We start from the raw sequence: 18,230 nt of genomic DNA, 5'->3' as shown, positions 1-18,230 counted from the left end.
TTTTAAAACTGTAATATATTCCTGTGATGACAAAGTTGAATTTTCAGCATCATTACTCCAGTCTTCAGTGTCACATGACTCTTCAGAAATCATTCTAATAATTCTCTCACTGCTGAATAAAAGGGTTTTTTTTTTTTTTCATCAGTGAATCAGTATAGCAACTCAATGGAAAGAGATGTTTCTTTTAAACCAGTTATTTTATATTAATCAGAATTAATTGGTTTAATCAGTCTAATCTCACTGACTGAATGAAACAATAAAACTAATAATTTTAAAGGCAAGTGAGGTGAATCTGAACAGACGGCGCTTGAAAATTACCTATTGAAATTCCTTTAAACACAGTCATTGTATCATTCACATACTCAGCGCGGATTCTTTCAAGTGTCAAAACAGTTAATCATAGTTCATTCAAATGAAAACAACTTATAAAATACCAGCATGCAGACATGGTGCTAGTTTTGCAAGCTGATGGAATGTGTGAGGATGTGAAGTTCATGCCACTTCGCTTTTCTGTTTCACTTTTGAGTAGACATTGACATTCTGTTCACAAGCTGCCAACAGTGGTTCACATCACCCTGACTCATGTCACAGTTCTTTTTTTGCAACCAGTATGCTAAGAGAAAGACTTTTGGGGTGAAGATATATGTAGTAAGTTGTGTTAATCTGATGAAAACAAACGCCCAATACTGTAAGTCTCTGCCTCTTTGCTGTTGGTCAGAGTATTTAGGAGAGTGGTGTTCAGGAACGTGCTGTTTGGAGGCGGAATGCACCTGTGTGCTGACGGAGGTAGAACCGGGACATTATTCCAGACATGGCTGACAGCCACAGCTGCCTTCCAGATGTTTATACATCTGATTACTGCATAAATGAAGTATCTGCTCCAATTAACCACAGTTTGCCATCGTTATTTGTAGTTTTAGAGGATTCTAGCTTTTTTCATTACCCCCATGTGCTCTTTCTCCCCCTGAACCTCTCTGCCAGTCTTTCTTTCAAATTCTATATGTATATGAGAGCAGAAATTGAACTGATCACATTTAAAGTGATATTTTCAGCTTTCGAGCTCAAAAAGCAACATAAAAGCACAATAAAATTGGTCCATATATCTCACAAGGTATGGTTCTAATGAGCCGGTTCTTTTAAATTAATTCAAAAATCAGTCTTAAACATATGTATTTTATGTATTAATAAAGACGCACTACAAATGTATGCTTTTTATGAGGAAGATATTTTAAAATAAATCGGTTTAAAATGATTGGTCTGAATCAGTGTAAACACTCATTGCAAGCGGATGCTTTTGGGCCAGGTCTTTTATGTTGAATTGGCTAAAAAGACTCAAATTCAGTCTTGAAATTTTAATTTATTGATCTGAATCAGTGCAATGACTCACTGCCAACATTCAATCAGTGTGAACAGATGATACTTATGAGCAGTTCTTTTAAATCAAAATCAGTCTTAAACTTAAGGATTTGAATCCATGTAAAGACTCAACGCATGAATGAATGGGTTAAAAAGACCAAAAAAACTTAAATCTGAAACATATGAGTTATTGGTTTGAATCAGTGTAAATACTCATTGCAAGTGCATGATGCCTCTGGGCCTGGCCTTTTACATTGAATTGGCTAAAAAGATTCAAAATCGATATAGAACATTTAAATTATTGATCTGAATCAATACAAACGTATGGTTCTTATGAGAAAAACCTCTTAGGGTGCTTTTACACCTGAGCGTTTGTTTCGGAACCTGGTGCGTTTTCTCCCATGGTTCAGTTCGTTTAGGCATTAATGAACACGGAAATCACGCTTGGATCCGCACCAAAATAATCGCTCCGAGATTGCCTGAACGAGATGGTCTCGGACCGATTGCAAATTAACTCTGGGGCGGTTCGCTTGAGGTGTGAAAACAATCTGACCCAACTGTCCAAATGGTATTATAATTGATAATAGGAAATGTGCTGTACAAATAGCAGTAGTGTCTGATTCTGTGAGTGAGCACATTAGTTATCACAGTTGAAAACCAAAAGAGCACCTCCTCATCTTAAAATGTTGTGTAATTGCGCTTCTCCGTGCGAGAATGCTGTCCCGATGAAGCCTTGATTCCGGCCTATCTGTTTGCGTATGTCTTGACACAGACAGCACTGGGAGATCCAGAGAGAGCGTGTTTGAATTTGCTGCAGTATTAATATGAATTAATATAATTAATATAATTTAACAGCGGGAATGACAGCTACATTCGTATAGTGTTTGCGTGTGTCTCAACAGTTACAAATAAAGCCACAATAAGCTCATGGAGCGAACTTGTCAATCATCTTGATGGATGATGCAGAGAAAACTCTGACCAATAAGAGTACAGTTGTACTCGCATGTAACTTGCATAAACACATCTTGGTACGCGCTTTGAATGGTTGCCTTGGCTAGCGAACCTAACCAAGAAGATCAGTCTAACAATCTGTAAACGAATGATTCTTGTAACATGCAAATTACTGGTTGGAATTAGAGTAATGACTATATAGGAACTCTATATTCTAAATCTTAATTACAGAAAAATTTCAGAAAAATACTGAAATTTAAGTCTACAACACACATTTTTTTTGGTGCTTTTACTTTTGTTTTTTTGTTGTCAGAGCTTGACACACAGTTACTATGAACTGTTGTCGTATAAAAAGTGCTACATAAAAATCCTTCAAAATGTTTTTCTTTTTTGTTCAACAGAAGAAAAAACACACCATGTGGGTTTGGAACGACATGAGGGTGAGTAAACAATGACAGAATTTCATTTCTGGCTGAACTATTCCTTTAATAAAACACCAGAGAGCAAGCGTTTGTAGAGGAGGAGAGAGGACAGTTCATTCCACAGCTAACCGGGAATGTCCGTGGCAGGAATTGTGTGCATGTCCGAGCATGTGAAATTACAACCCCCTCCCCCAGCACCCCTCTCTGTGACCTGGCTGATCTACTCCGGTACCAGCAGAAAAGCCCCACATCCTCATCAAAAACTGCTGGAGGCCGCAGATGATGAATAGGGGCGCTGGATCTATTAAATCCATGTAACAGTTCCTTTCTGCCTCTTCAGATTCCCAGCGCTCCCGGCACGCTAATGCTCTCGCAGCCGCAAAGCAGCTTTGACTGTAATCAGGGAATACAATATGTCACCCTTTTCAACACCATGTATGTTATCCAGAGAGAGCAAATATGAAAATACATGTTCTGGCACTTGTATCGCAATGCAGGAAACTGCGTGCCTGTGTTCATAACACAAGGACAACTCCTTGTCTCCTTGGCCACATTCAGAGACTGATGACCGTAAAGATGATGCGTCATCACATATCTTCTTTCCTTTTACTGCTTAGTTTTGTCAAAGTCTTAGTAACACCATATGTTATTTGAAATCTTATCTTCTTTCATTGCAATAGCCTTGCATATACAAATATAGACTTACATAAAGCGTGTGATGTTCCCCAAGTATTGTTCTTTGGAAAAAGAAAAGAATTTGGAAAAAGAACAAAGAATCTTCTCAGAGGACATCGAACAAATGAGGATACGGCGGTAACAGCGTTCTTTCAATTATTCATCATCAGATACGTTTCACGTGGTCCAATCAGTTAGTCTTACAAATAATGGCACTAAATTTAATTAAAACAAAGTGCTGTTTTCTGTTTCATACGCTTAAAGGATTGAAAATGTTGAATACATCTAAAGCCACTTGTTTTTAAAAAAGGATGTTATCCGACAACAACCATGCAAAGTCATCCCTGTGAACTGATTAGAGCATTCTTAAGATGACTGAACATGCTGTCTGAAAAGCAAGACATGGAAACGTGCCGCTTTGAAGCAATCACAGTGTTCCACTATAATTGCAATTTCACAAAGTGGTCTGTCTTTAATTATGATGATAGAAAAACACTGTACAGGTTATTAAATACCTGTCATATTTGCAGTGTGCAGCATTATCAAAACCTCATATCACTGTTTGAGTAATATTGCACAGTGCTACATACAAAAAAAATAATGTTCATAGTGTTTAGTTATAGTAAACTAAAAACTAAAAACTAAAATATATAAATATTAGATGAAAAACTTGAAATGAAAAAGATGAATGCTGCCTTGGCAACTAACTGAAAAAGGTTTAAGATGAAGTACTACAATTATTTTTAAAAATCATTAAATTATACAAATGACAAAATCATATAACCAAATTACAGTTATTTACTGAAATTAAACAAAGCATTTAAAACAACCAGAAAGGGACTATGAGATCAAAGAAAGCCTGTCAAAAGGGACAAAACAAGAAGCGCATACTAAAAGTTATTTTTTACATGATATCTAACATCCGCACTGTTAATGAACCTAAATGAACTTTACATAAAAAATAACTCCATTTGTAATTCAGTAACATGGCATAAACTTAGTAAAAGTTCTACATCTGCATCTCTTACACTTTAGAAAGTGCACAGAAGACGACGACTTCTTGTTGAATAAAATGTCATTATAAATGATCCTGTCAACTTCGCAATGAATACAAGATTCTGATAAGTCCTACTACTATAACGTAAAATATCATTTATATATTTTAAATTATTATTATTACAGTCCACAATTAAACAGGCTTCTCTGTTAAGAACATAGCAGCAGCTTTGGCAGACTTCCAATATCAGACTTCCACTTATAAGCCACAATTTAATCCTGTTTACGTTCAATAAACCTGAGTTTGCAGACCCGCTGCTGACCTATGACAAACTCTGAGATGAGCTTCGAAGAACGGAACAATCCAAGACCACATCACATCGTAAATAATAAAATCGAGATAACTCAAATAATACGATTATTCGTAACAGCTGTAGTCAGTGCGAAACCACCAAAACTAAATCACTCACATTATAATCAAAAAATCTGTCTACAGCGGAGGCGCTCTTCTAGGACACCTTTTCTAGAGTACACTATACTTTTCTGCATGTCAGATTCTTTTAAATGCACACAGCTGACACATTTCATTGCATGATATATATACACTGCCAGTCCTACGTCTTATCTTTATTTTTATTCAAAAGACCATGAAATTAAAACTCTTCCGTGTGCGTCGAATGTGGAGGTAATGCCCTCGGAAAAGATAGTTTGCTCTGTCTATTTTGTATGCAGCTGCTGTAATGAACTGTAAACTTGTGAAACATCGGTTTGAAGCGTGTTTGTGCATGCGAATGCATTCATGTGCATATCTGTGACCTGCTTACTAATGCGTGGGAGCGTACGCTTAACAAGTCAATGCCTAATGGAGTGACTCATTACTAGTGATTTTCATTCCAACGGCTGTTCAGTTAATTCAGATATATATAGCAAAAAACAAAACAAAACAAAAACAGCTCAGAGGTGACCGGAAACAATGTCAGGTTATTGCCGTATTTGGGAACCGACTCACCGTCCATCCGCCTCCATCAGTAGTCATGTCACAGAAGACCTGGAAGCCTGCTGGGTAATGTGTGGGGAACACGGAGTAGATACCATCCTCTCTTTGCCCGCTGGCATAGATGTCACTGCAGTCCCTGGGTCTGGAACCTGACAGAAGATAGGACATACCAGCATCATCAATCCACATTAAACGGCAAGCCATTCATTTTTTTTTGTTTTTGTTTTATCTTTTTGAGAAACCTGTTCAAGGTACGGTGTGAGAAAAGAAAGCTTCAAGACTTCTGTCATCTTGCACCTGGTGTCTAAGCAGTGACATGTCTCTTTCACACTGCTAGAAAGCTTTTGAGGGAATAGGTGTGAAACCATTCTAGGGCTCATTAGCGAGGCTGGAAAGTTGAGAATATGTGGCTAATGAGGAAGGTTTTTTTTTACCCTCTCCACCGGCGCAGCCCTTGGGCCGGACGCCGCGAACCGGAGCCCTCTGCAGATCTGCCTTGAGACGGCTCTTGATGTTTCCGGTTTCCTTCTGCATGGAGCTGAGCGCGTCGCTCACAGAGTTCACCACTTTCACCATGTTGATCTGACTCTCTGACAGCAGCTGGAGAGAGAAAGCAAGGGAAAGTTTGAGGGACAAAGGGATAAAACCAATGATCCATTTCTCTTACTGAATCTCTCAGAGACTCGCATACTCACATGTTTGAATCAGCCTGACAAATACTTCAGAGCACTAAAATGTTAGAGGCACAGCTGCCACATTTCTATTGAATCACTTTACCAAAAGAGCTTTGTGAAACTTTTCATATGGCAAATAAGATTTAAACATTTAAATGTTATTTAAATGTTACATTTATATTATTTACCGGCCTAGGGTGTCCTGGTGCCACGTGCACTGATGGACACCCTTATGCTTGAACATGGTGTTGGTTATGGACATTGGAACTTTCTAAACGATTGGACCGATCGTTTCGCTAGATAAGACCCTTATTCCTCGGCTGGGATCGTAGAGCCTTTGAAGCTGCATTGAAACTGCAATTTAGACCTTCAAACTGTTGGACCCCATTGAAGTCCACTACATGGAGAAAAATCCTGGAATGTTTTGCTTAAAGGTCCCGTATTATGCCCCTTTTCACAAGATGTAAAATAAGTCTCTGATGTCCCCAGAGTGTGTATGTGAAGTTTCAGCTCAAAATACCCAACAGATCATTTTTTACAGCATGTTTAAATTGTCATTTTTTGGGGCTCAGAAAAACGCGCTGTTTTAGTGTGTGCCCTTTAAATGCAAATAAGCTGCTGCTGGACGACCCAGGGGGCGGAGCTTCATGAGCTCGCGCTCAGTCTCTCAGGACAATTTCATCTCACGGAATGATGATAATATCAGAAACTCTCAGTAACGGTGTTCATTTCGAGTCGGACAATAATGCCTACAGTGTCACAGTGTCTGGGTTGTGTTCCCTGGGTCACCACTAGATGTCCTCCTTCCCCACGGTGTATGTCACATTTGAACTACATTCCCCACGATCCTTGTCTCTTCATTGCACTCAGCTGTCCCTTGTCACTCATTATTACACTCAGCCTATTCCCCATTAGTATTGTCATTTACCTGTGTATTTACACCCTGTCTGTTTTAGTATGTGTTACGGAGTCCTTGTTATATGTCACTGACACTTCGAAAGTCTGTTCCTCGGCTGTTCTTGTTCTGTTCCTTGTTTGTTTATTTTGTATCTTTGGACTGCTAACATGGATTTTGACCCCTGCATGGATGACGACGAATTGGATTGCCCTTCTAATAAAATTGCTGTTTTTGGATCCACCTGTTTCTCTCCCTTTCCTGTATGTGTGGATCGTGACATACAGAGTCAGAGTGCTGTATAGAGATGGAACAGGTATAGTTTAGTAGTTTAATTACGGTTATTATAACGTATTTGTCATCTGCTTGTATGTATCCATTATTTATTAATAGCCTACAAGTCTACTGTTTCGGACCAGGTCTGAATGATGATCAAACATATACTGATGAGTTTAATAAAGTTTATTGTACACAAAAGATGAAGCGTCAGTTTTACTTCAGAAAATCACCGTAAGAGCTGAGTAAACACAGTAAGTTATAAGAAGTGCGCAAGTACATAAACAAATTTCGGTAGAGTTGAGGGAGCATTCCTGTGGGCGGAGGTTAGTCAAAAAACTGTTCTACTGACGTCATTAAAGAAGGAAGTAGAGGGATGTAGTCCAAACGAGCCGTTCGATGTAGGCGACTTCTGTTAAATAAAATATCTCGCTTGGCATTGAACTTTGAGCTTTATAATTTTACAGATATTATTTATACTCTAACAACAACATTACACACTAACTAAAGTTTGAAACATGGGATCACGAAGAACGGGACCTTTAAAAACCTTAATTTCTTTTCGACTGAGGAAAGAAAGACATGAACATCTTGGATGACGTGGGGCTAAGTAAATTATTAGGAAATTTTTAATTCTGACGTGAACTAATCCTTTAATATTTTTGTGCAAATATTGCCTGCCGCTGAAATCATTTGATTTCATGATTTCTTGGCATTTCCATGCCTTTCCTAAAAGCCTGGCTTAAACAATAACAACAATGAAGTCTCTGTATCAGCATGTGGTCCTCGGCTCTGCAGTGAAGTAACAGGTGCTCTATGCTGCACAACACTGATAGTGCTTCGGTTTAGCGGGCTCACGGCCAGTGGGTCTGGAAGCCACTCGGTTTAAGTTTCCCAGACAGCTCTCTTTATTGCCTGCATCAGCAAAGCCGCTCAGGTCACCTCGATAAAAAAAAATAAAAAAAAACTTTATTCTTTCTGGCAGAATAAAGTCAATCAAAGTCAATCAAAACTAACTTTAGCTGGAAAATAACTATTAAAGAACCACTATAAAGCCAAAACAATCTCTATTACCTTAAATTATACATTTGTCTCTGTAAAGCTGCTTTGAAACAATCTACATTGTTAAAAGCGCTATATAAATGAGGATGACTTGACTTGACTATCATGACTCAATGTGGCACTTGGGCATGTAGGAAGCTCAGCTGGCGATTAGCAAAAATTAGCCCTAAAGTGAAGCCTTTTTCCTATGACACATGAAAGCTCTCCTTTGGGGTGTGAACAAACATCAAGTTCTTTGTGAGTGTGTCGCTAACAAGTCTGCGTGTGCGCATATGTCGCTGTGACAACACTGCAAGCTAAATGTGTTGGTGTGTCCGTGCAGACGCTTGAAGTTGATGACGGCTGACGCACTATGTACTTTCTGTGTGGATGGTTGGGACATTATCATTCGCAGCTCTCGACACAATGATCACTGGTTTGCTCCGGCACGCTGCCATAGCAACAACACTTTAACGTTTATCATTACAAGGCCTGTCCAGCATCAAAAGAAAAACGTCACACGCATGAAAACATAATGTCGCCAAAAGTACAATGCATGCCTTGCTCTAGCGTTTATTCAATGGCTCGAACCTCATTGCATACACTCGAATAGGACGCAAGACCTTAGTCTACCACTTCTACTCTAAACATCGCCTCCCTTTTATTAAAGAACACGGAAGGAAACTACAAATTAAAAGATCCAGCTATTCAAAACTCACCTTGAACTATCAATTTCAATGGCTGTGTTTGGAACAGAACATTACAACTTACTGAATACTGTATACACTGTTTACCACATTCTATTTTTTTTAAAACTGTATGTGAAACAGTAGGCATGATTACATGATGAATGTTTCAAAATCAGTTTACATGCACAAGATATTAATCATTTTGAATTTTGGGGCATGCAAACACCTTATTTTTATTCATATTTATTTATATTATTATGAATTATTATTATTATTACTACTGATATGAAATTGTTTATCCAAAACAACAACATTATTTTTATTATTATACATTTTATTATAAGAAAATAAAAATAATACAATTAATTATTATTATTAATGATAATTATATGGTTATGTATTGAATAACCATTGTATTGTATTGAATAACATTATTATCATTAATAATAATAATAATGTTTATAATAATAATAAAAAATAAAAAAGTATTACATTAATAATAATAATAATTAATATTATTATTGTAAATGTAATAATAATTAGTTTCATTTATTATTATTATATAATGTTTTGTTGTTATTATTATCTTATTTTAATGACAATAATATGGTATTAATTTTTGTATTATTATTATTATAGTTATTATTTTAAATATCCACAGTTACAGAACATAAATTTTTATCTGTGCATGTCCAAACAAAGATAATTGGACAGTAGGTGATTTTAGATTTTAGATTTTAGAACAGTTGAAAAGTCAAGCTATTTAAGAAAGCAAGGAGGACACTCATTTTTTAAAATATTAAAAGAAAGGTCATGGCCATCCTGCTCTTAAAGACATGAATGAGAATTAATGAGTTAGCTAACATACTGTTCAATATTACAGCAAAAACATTTCCAGAGGAAACATGCAAGGACAAGAACAGAAGGAAAAGACCAAGCATGTCTTTAATATATTTAGATTTTGCTAGAAGATTCTTATACTAGCAGATTCAATTCAAAGTCAATCAGTCGTATGCTAAATTATCGCTACATGACCTCATCACTTTGCATCTGTTATCATCTTTCGTAACATTTGGCCATTCACATAAATTAACGAGACAAGAAAAAGATTATTTTACTACTGGATCGTGCATCACACTGTAAATGTCAAAAGCATTGCATTGTGGGATATCATATTTCACACAGTAAACACTGGTTTATGAGGCGAATGTAGCAGGTCATGCAGTTATTCTATGCGTACAGAAAAATACTGTGCCCATAATACATACCTGTACCACATACTGCAGAAATAGCAATAGCAGATTGGTAGTAAGCTATTACGAACACAGCCAATGTCACGGCATGGAACCAGGCACATAAGCGCCCACTGACTGCACATCTACCCGACGTCTGTCTACTTCCATCGCTCTAAAACGTGTTAAGAGATGATAGAGGGAAATGAACTGAGGTTAAGAGTCTCATGCCAAAACATTTTAGCAGATAAAGAGACATAGATAGCCCCTCTTTTAAAGAAGTGCCGCCTGGGCCATTTGTCATCTCCAGGCTGGACCTGAACATCGATGGCATAAACATTATTTCAAAGAAATTTGCTTCCTGTTTGAGGGGCTTTCATTAATCATAGACATATTCGAACACGCTTCCTCCGCAAGACTCTGTATCATCAATAATCTCGCCAACAGAGTATGCGTCCAAGTTTGGAACACAGCTCTCAGTTTTGGAAATGACTGATGATAGATCAAAGTCGAAAGATTAATAAGCACAATCGAACAGGAGGAGACCAAAGGGAGAAATTGCCCTGCTTGCTGACACATCAAAACTTTCTTAGTATGCAAATGACGGAAAAACACAAGATCCTGCACTCAAGTGTACTGAACTTTTCCCATAGATTGAGCATTAATTTCCAAATCTCTGGTTCTACAGCAACTACATATGCATACAGGGCTTGACATTAACTCTTTTGCCCGCCAGCCACTGTGGCTAGTGGCTTTCCAAAGTTACTAGCTACTCAGCATTTTCACTGGCCACAATTTAGACATCGATACCATATGGAAAAACTGCCATTTAGATATTTTTTATATTCTCTCATAATTTGGCAACCGGTATATTAGGCTGCTGTCACTTTAAGACCTGACGCACGGACTCTTGGGTGTGAGCACAAAATCTGCAGGAATGAGTAAAATTATGCTCAATACATGCAATCCCTCGCCAAAATTCAAGCCTTGTGACACCAACAATATTCATCCGGAGCAAATGCAACGAAACGAGTGAGTAAAGGGATGCGTTTTTTGTGTCACTCGCTATCGGAGAGATGAGAGAGCGTGAACGCACAGCTGGTACTGTGTATTACAGTATCGATATGTATCGGAAAATCTATATTTCTGACAACACTAGATAGCAATTATTTTATTATTTCAGATGCCTTTTTAAAAGACAACAATTAAAAAATGTATAGTATATAAAATTCAACCCGCCAAAGTGGCTAGTAGGAGTGACTGTGTTACACGCTATATCACTGAAATCGGTTAATGTCATGTTAATGTCAAGCCCTGCATACTGTACATATACATAATGTGTGATATGACATGTGAGTGAGTAAATTACGACCAAATTTACATTTCTTCTCAGAGAGTTTAAGATACTTTTAAAAAGTGAGTTAAAGCATAATTAAACAATTAAATAAATGACAACAAAGTCATTGTCCAGGCATAACAACAATCACAAAAAAGTCGAACCAGCTCTTTCCATCCTTCCATTTTGCGGCAGACGACAGATGCGATTTTGCCAGGAGAAAAGGGTAAGTGTCAGCATGTATTAATTTCAAAGTCTGGCTGACAGATGAGTCAACATTTCCTTCCTGCTCCCACCTTCTAAAGCAAAAGGACAAAAGCAAGTGGTCTCTTTGCCAAAGGTTTATCGTAATGGTAGAAAGGCCATGAGCTCCTCTCTTCGCAGAGCAATCTCCCACAGCAACTGCTCTAATGAGTCTATGCTCATAATTATTAACAAGAGAGTTCTAATAAGGTCCTGTAGCTGGATTAATAAGTTCTCCTGAAGGAACAAATGAGTTTTACCTGCCCTTTACTAAGCCCAGGTTTCACGACACACTGAACAACTGTATTAAGATGCTGTTAAAGTGGAATAGTGAGGTGCAAACTACTTCCCCAAATGCATGCTACTGATCTCCTGCCACCTTAGATGTGTTGCCAGCTCTGCAGCCGTGGCAGTGACCTAGTTGTGAGCACTCCAGTCTAAACGGGGTGAGGGAGGTGGCAGGTACTATGCCGGAGACAAATTATATATCCTGAAAGTTAAAGTGCAGCTATTTAAAAAACGTTGAGCTGACTTTGCAAAAGAAATATAGTGATTAACCACTGAATTTAATGCATCATATACAATAAGGTTCAACAATGAAAAAGCAAATGCTTTGGACTTCATTGTATATATTCAGATTAAAAGCATGCAAACTCGTGCAATGTTACACAGTGGGCACATTCTGTGGAAGTTATGGTATAAAAGTGGCATATTCCCTCTAATGCATCACTATGTTCTCCATGTTCTAGTTTTTCGGGAGCACTGAGGTGGGATAATGACTAAGGAGGCCTGGATTCAGCCAACCTCATTAAAGATCCAGGGCTTTTGCCGAGTCAGATCGCTGGCACCTTGGGATCCACAAAAGAAACCTTTATCTATCCTTCAAAGAGACCCTGAGGATAGATTTACTTAGCATCTCAGCAATTCCACTGTCACTGGAAGAAATAAACCTTCTTTTGATCAAAGGTAAATAGTCTGATTTCTGCACCACTAGTGGCAATAATAGAAACTGGAAAAATTAAAGAGATTGCCTAACACTCCTACTACCAACTTTTTCAGCAGCCTTCGCTCCAGATGTATTTTTCCCATTTATTTTCTCCATTTACGACACTTGGTTAATATGCATTGATTATAAGCAAGAACATTATAATTTAGGTTTATTTCAAAATATATATATTAGTGGTGGAACGGATCATAAAATAAAGCTGTATTTTGTTGTTTTATTAATATTAATAACACAAGCTAAGTTTCCATCCACTTGTCAGTTGAATTATCTGAAGTTCGGTAAAAAAACTCATGCGAATAATGCTGGTGAAAGTGTGTTTCCATCCAATGGCTTTAAAGCGAATAAAAACCTGTGCGTAATGACGTCACATGCTGTTTTGCGATCAAATTGGTATATCGAATTGATTTGAGACAATTTAAGGTGTTTCCATTCATTTTCGCACTGAATCGCACAACATTCAAGCAAATATTTGCGAACAAAGTTTTGCTAGACAAAATGGTTTTACACAAATAACGTTTCCATCAGCGTTTATCGCATAAGCCGTATATCGATCAAGATAAAATCCGATGAGACAGAACGTATTTCATTTGAGTCGATATTCATGAAATTCAGTCGAATTTTACTATTTCCATAAGGCATTTTTCATTCGATATCACTTAATTCGGATAAAAACGTGTGGATGGAAACATAGCTACAGACAACAGTAGGAATATTAGGTGTGTGCTGTCAATTTAAGACCGACTGCACGTAGCGAAAAAAACTGACAAACATCCGGATTCTTCCTCAACTGTTCACTTATGACATAAACGAGAGAATACTTGGCGAGACGGGCATTTAGATGGGTATTTTGACATCATTTTGTGTTTATGTGTCCGTTCAAGGGCAAGGAAACGCGAAAGAGGAATCAATTTGGTGTTCGAGCGCTGTCTAAAACACGCCTCTCTCTCTCTCTGTGCGCTCTTCAGGTGCGTGCGGCTGTGCCGCAAATGTTATGTCCCGATTTTCGCCTCTTCTTCAGTGTTTAAAATTCTTTGAATGTGTAATTTGTCAAGACAAAACATGTCCAAATTATAAACGTTCACTCTATGATGGTTAAATTTAGCAGTTAATCCGCGAATCACATGCGTGCCGAACCGTGGGGCCTGGTCCATAAGGATCACGGATCAACTGCGATCCGGTCCACCCCTTATATATATGGTTAGGGTTAGGCTAACCCTAACCTGGCTAACCCTAACCTACATGTAACATATTCATATATATGTACTAACATATATTCACTGGGAATTAAACACAATATTTAAAAAATGAATGGGATGTTTACTTCATAAACCCTTTTGGCGCTGTATTGTTCAGAAAAACGGGTAATGTCACCACCAATTAATTGAGCCTGAATATCAGGCCAATCAAACAAAAGGAGCAATTTTCTCTATAATGTTTGACTAATCCCTTATAAAGCTTATGTAACGCTGTTGTGGTCGTTGAAGAGGGTACAGTTTTTATTGAAACTAACTCAGACAGGACAGACACAACCACGTTCGAGAAGCGACTGAACAGAACAGGGAGTATAAATACACAGGAGGAAATGAGGAAACTAACTAGACACAGGTGGAGAAAGGTAAACTAATCAGGGACTAACGAGAACAGGTGCAGAATAGACAGAACATAATTGTGGCAGCTTACATGTCTCTGCACATAAAAAAAAATTACATTTGACAAAGATCAATTTAATGAGGCCTATTAAGATTTAATAGAGCTTACTTAATATAACATTATCAAATCCACTATTTTCTAGTAAGCACTGGGCAGATATTGCATTTCATTTAAGCTAAACACAGGTTATAGACAGATCTAATAATATGAGCTCAGGATATCATGGTATACCTGTAATTAAGTTTTGAAATTACCCTTCAGAACTCTCGTTCGGTATTCTTGTAATTCCACTCAATGGCCTCATATTTACTTTCAGATTTATCCTGTGGTTTTCAAGGAGAGTGTGTGCAAACCAGGTTATAGCTCCCATCAACCTAACCACGACAAGCATGTGCGTCCCTTGGGCTGAGAAATCCATCCATATCATGAAGTTATCACTGACTCTGTGATAAATAATAAAAAGTTCCCATGATATTACCAGGCTGTAGAGTCTAAACTCCACAAGGCTGTGGAACACAACCCCCTTTTCTCAACCCAATCATCTCTATTGATGGGGCAGTGTTTTTATTGTCTGGCCGAGAGAATGTAATGAAAGCGTGGCCCTGGTTTACTGGCTGAATTCATAAAACGCTGATCTAAATGTAGGGGCCGCAGATCCCATCTGTCTCTCATTCTGTCTCCTGCTCTCCAGAGCCAGGTCTGAAATGATGCTATCACATATCAGACACACAGGACCACCTACGGCACTTTGATAAACATAAAAGAAAATTACAATTATGCCATAATTTACACAATTTAACAAGGGATTTGACTGTTTAGATGATTAGTAGATCATTAAGATATTCCTATAACAAAAATGTACTTAAATATAATTTAATTATTATGCAATACTGGGTAAAATAGTAACAGCTGTTTTGATCAAATATAACAGTATATAATAACATATATATTATACATACACACAGTGTTACAGGTAATCTATGCTTGTTTTCTGTTATGGATGGGTTTTTCATGTGTTTAGTTCTGTTCTGCTCAAAGTGGATCCATTGAATTTCCTCATATATATGTATATTATATATGTGTGTGTGTGCGTGTGTGTGTGTGTGTGTGCGTGTGCGTGAGAGAGAGAACTGTATATAATATATATTTTATAATATTTTGGATATAAAATATGATCATATAATATTAATATAATATATAATATGTATATAGAAAAAGTAAAAAGGTTGAAAACATTGAAAAGCTACAGAGTTGAATCTCAAAAAAGCACATTCAAATATATACAATATGTAAACAACTGTAATATTTAAATCAATTATTTTTGGATATAAAACATGCAAATTTCAGTCGAGCACATTCAAATGGGTCTATATTTCTTATACAGACATCATGTGGTTGACTGAATTCTCTACTATAATGTCCTTGTGTGGTCTGCCACATCAAATAAAGTCTTCCACTGTTTGACCACTGAGCTCCAGCTCGTTTTGTCATCTCATCTTCAAATGCACAGTGAAAATGAGGTGTGTGCCTGGTGGGGATGTTGGCATACGGCTGCGTAGTGTGAGCTCAATCCCCCGCTAGTTCACAGGCGAGTCATTTCCCTCAAGTTTCAATTAAAGAAAAAAAGAAAAGAGAAAGAAATAAAGATAGAGCAGTTCATCACGCGGGAAAAGCTCATAAAGAGCTTTAGTATGCCGACACCATATTGGCAGAAGAGAGAAATGGTATCTTGTAAACACTGGAAGATTTGTTGAATGTTTGAGAAACCTTAGTATTTCAGGCTCAAATTACTGTCAAGGATAAATAATCTCTCGTCTTCTGTAATCAGTGAGTGTTACACTCATAAAAGGTCATAAAGTGGGAACTTGTGGGACATTGTGAGTAATGGTGCTTGTGATTTTCCTACACTCTTCCATCTTGACAATCCAGACGGTGCTGATGAAGCCTTTAACATAATGACAGGTGAAGGAGAGGCAAGCAGTATGGTGCTTATGAAGTTGAACCGAACTATTTTAAAAATGCTATCAGCAAAAAGTTCAGCAAAATCTGGTTTTCATGCGGAAGGTGTCAAGGTCTGTTCACATGAAATCAGATGCTATTTATCGAAACAGACGCACAATATATTTCAAAGTTGGGTAATATTGAGAATTTGAGGAATTTGAATGCCACACAACCCTGCTGTATATTTTGTGCTGTATAAAAATGTATCACGGTTTGTATCCAAAAAAAATATTAAGCAGCAAAAACTGTTTGATCATATTAAGAACCATTATAAATACTGATCACATAATTAATAATTGAGCACCAAAACAGAATTTTAGAATGATTTCTGAAGGAGCATGGATACTAAAGACTGGAGAAATTGCTGGTGAAAATTCAGTTTTGCCATCACATATATTAAAATAGAAAAAAAGTTCATTTAAAAAGTAATAATATTTCACAATATTACTATTTTTACTGTTCTTTTGATTAAATGCAGCCTTGGCATGCATTAGAGACTTTAATTATTAAAAACAGGGCTCGACATTAAGCCTTTTCATATGCTCGTCCTTCGGACAAGTAATTCTGTCATTCACTTGTCCGAGTAAAACAGTTGCTTCGATTTTTGTGTGTGTGTGTGTGTTTGTGTGTGTGTGTGTGTGTGTGTGTGTGTTGTAAATATAATTTATTCTGAAGCAATATTCTCATCAGTGTTCAAACAGCTTTGATATAATTAAATCTGCTAAAATTAAATATATGCACCTTTCAAGGGCAACTAGTGATTTCCTAGTTATTTTTTCTTATTAATGTTCTAATCAGGCTACTAGTCCGGTCGGGCAAGTAAAATTCTCTTTTACTTGTCCCTTCAAAAAATCCACTTGTCCCAGACAAGTGGAAAAGTGTTAATGTCAAGCCCTGTTAATTTTTATTAAATTTTTTTGTGTGTAAATTTTTTTTTACAAAAAAATTATATATATATATATATATATACACACACAAATATATATTAACAAATTATTTATTTATAATAAATAATAATATTGTAAATAAGTATATAAATAATATATACAAATTACAAGTAAATATGAATACTATATATATGGCAAAATTCAATTAAAAAAATCAAGTGGTTAGTGATTTTCTTCAGCATTTGAACAGTTAAAAAAATCACCTAGCTTCTGAATAAACCTAGCTTTTGCTGGATCACCATTCTGTCGTCATTTACTCACCCTCAAGTTGTTCCAAACCTGCATGAATTTCTTTCTTCTGCTGAACACAAAAGAAGATATTCTGAAGAATGACGGTAACCCAACAGCTGATGGGCCTCATTGACTTCCATAGTGTTAAATTTATGCAGGTTTGGAACAATTTGAGGGTGGGATTTTCATTTTATTGGGTGCATGAACCATCCCTTTAACACCGTGCTATTCCTGCCAATGGAAAGCAGATGGTAAACCAGATTTAAAGGGTTGCTCCATTATAACCAGGCATATTGTCGTGTCTTTTCTTCCTTAACAAGCAGTAATGACCACTGACGACAAAACAAACTGTTTACTGAAGTTTATGAACAGGATTACACATAGATACAGCGCACACACATGGAGTCAATCTCATTTCTCTTCTCTCTCTTTATCTATCTGCGTGCTCTCGCCCCATGCATTATGGGTAGACTTTTCTTAAAGCTGAACAACCTTGTAAATGACAAAACTGTTTCTGTTATTATTAAAGATAATTAAACATTTCTATTCTAATTAATTCACAACATCCTCCCCCCATGAACAAATGTTCATCAACTTAAATCTCTAATGCAT

General features: G+C 37.0%; 1 protein-coding gene across 4 annotated transcripts in view; it reads right to left on the bottom strand.

Annotated features, from left to right (window-relative positions):
- Window positions 1-18,230, bottom strand: part of fibcd1a (fibrinogen C domain containing 1a) — a 118,714-nt gene that overhangs the window by 63,044 nt on the left and 37,440 nt on the right. For all 4 annotated transcript variants that reach the window (XM_084138876.1, XM_084138875.1, XM_084138877.1 and 1 more), the window contains 2 exons: window positions 5,832-5,997; window positions 5,410-5,546 (listed from right to left, as the gene is read on the bottom strand). In XM_084138876.1, coding sequence (XP_083995002.1) covers window positions 5,410-5,546; window positions 5,832-5,997 — 303 coding nt within the window. The remainder of the gene's footprint in view (window positions 1-5,409; window positions 5,547-5,831; window positions 5,998-18,230) is intronic.

Source organism: Abramis brama (assembly GCF_963993115.1).
Source record: "Abramis brama genome assembly, chromosome: 16".
Classification (NCBI taxonomy): Eukaryota; Metazoa; Chordata; class Actinopteri; order Cypriniformes; family Leuciscidae; genus Abramis; species Abramis brama.
Note: the sequence above shows the minus strand (reverse complement) of the source record. Positions and strands in the feature narration are given on the sequence as shown.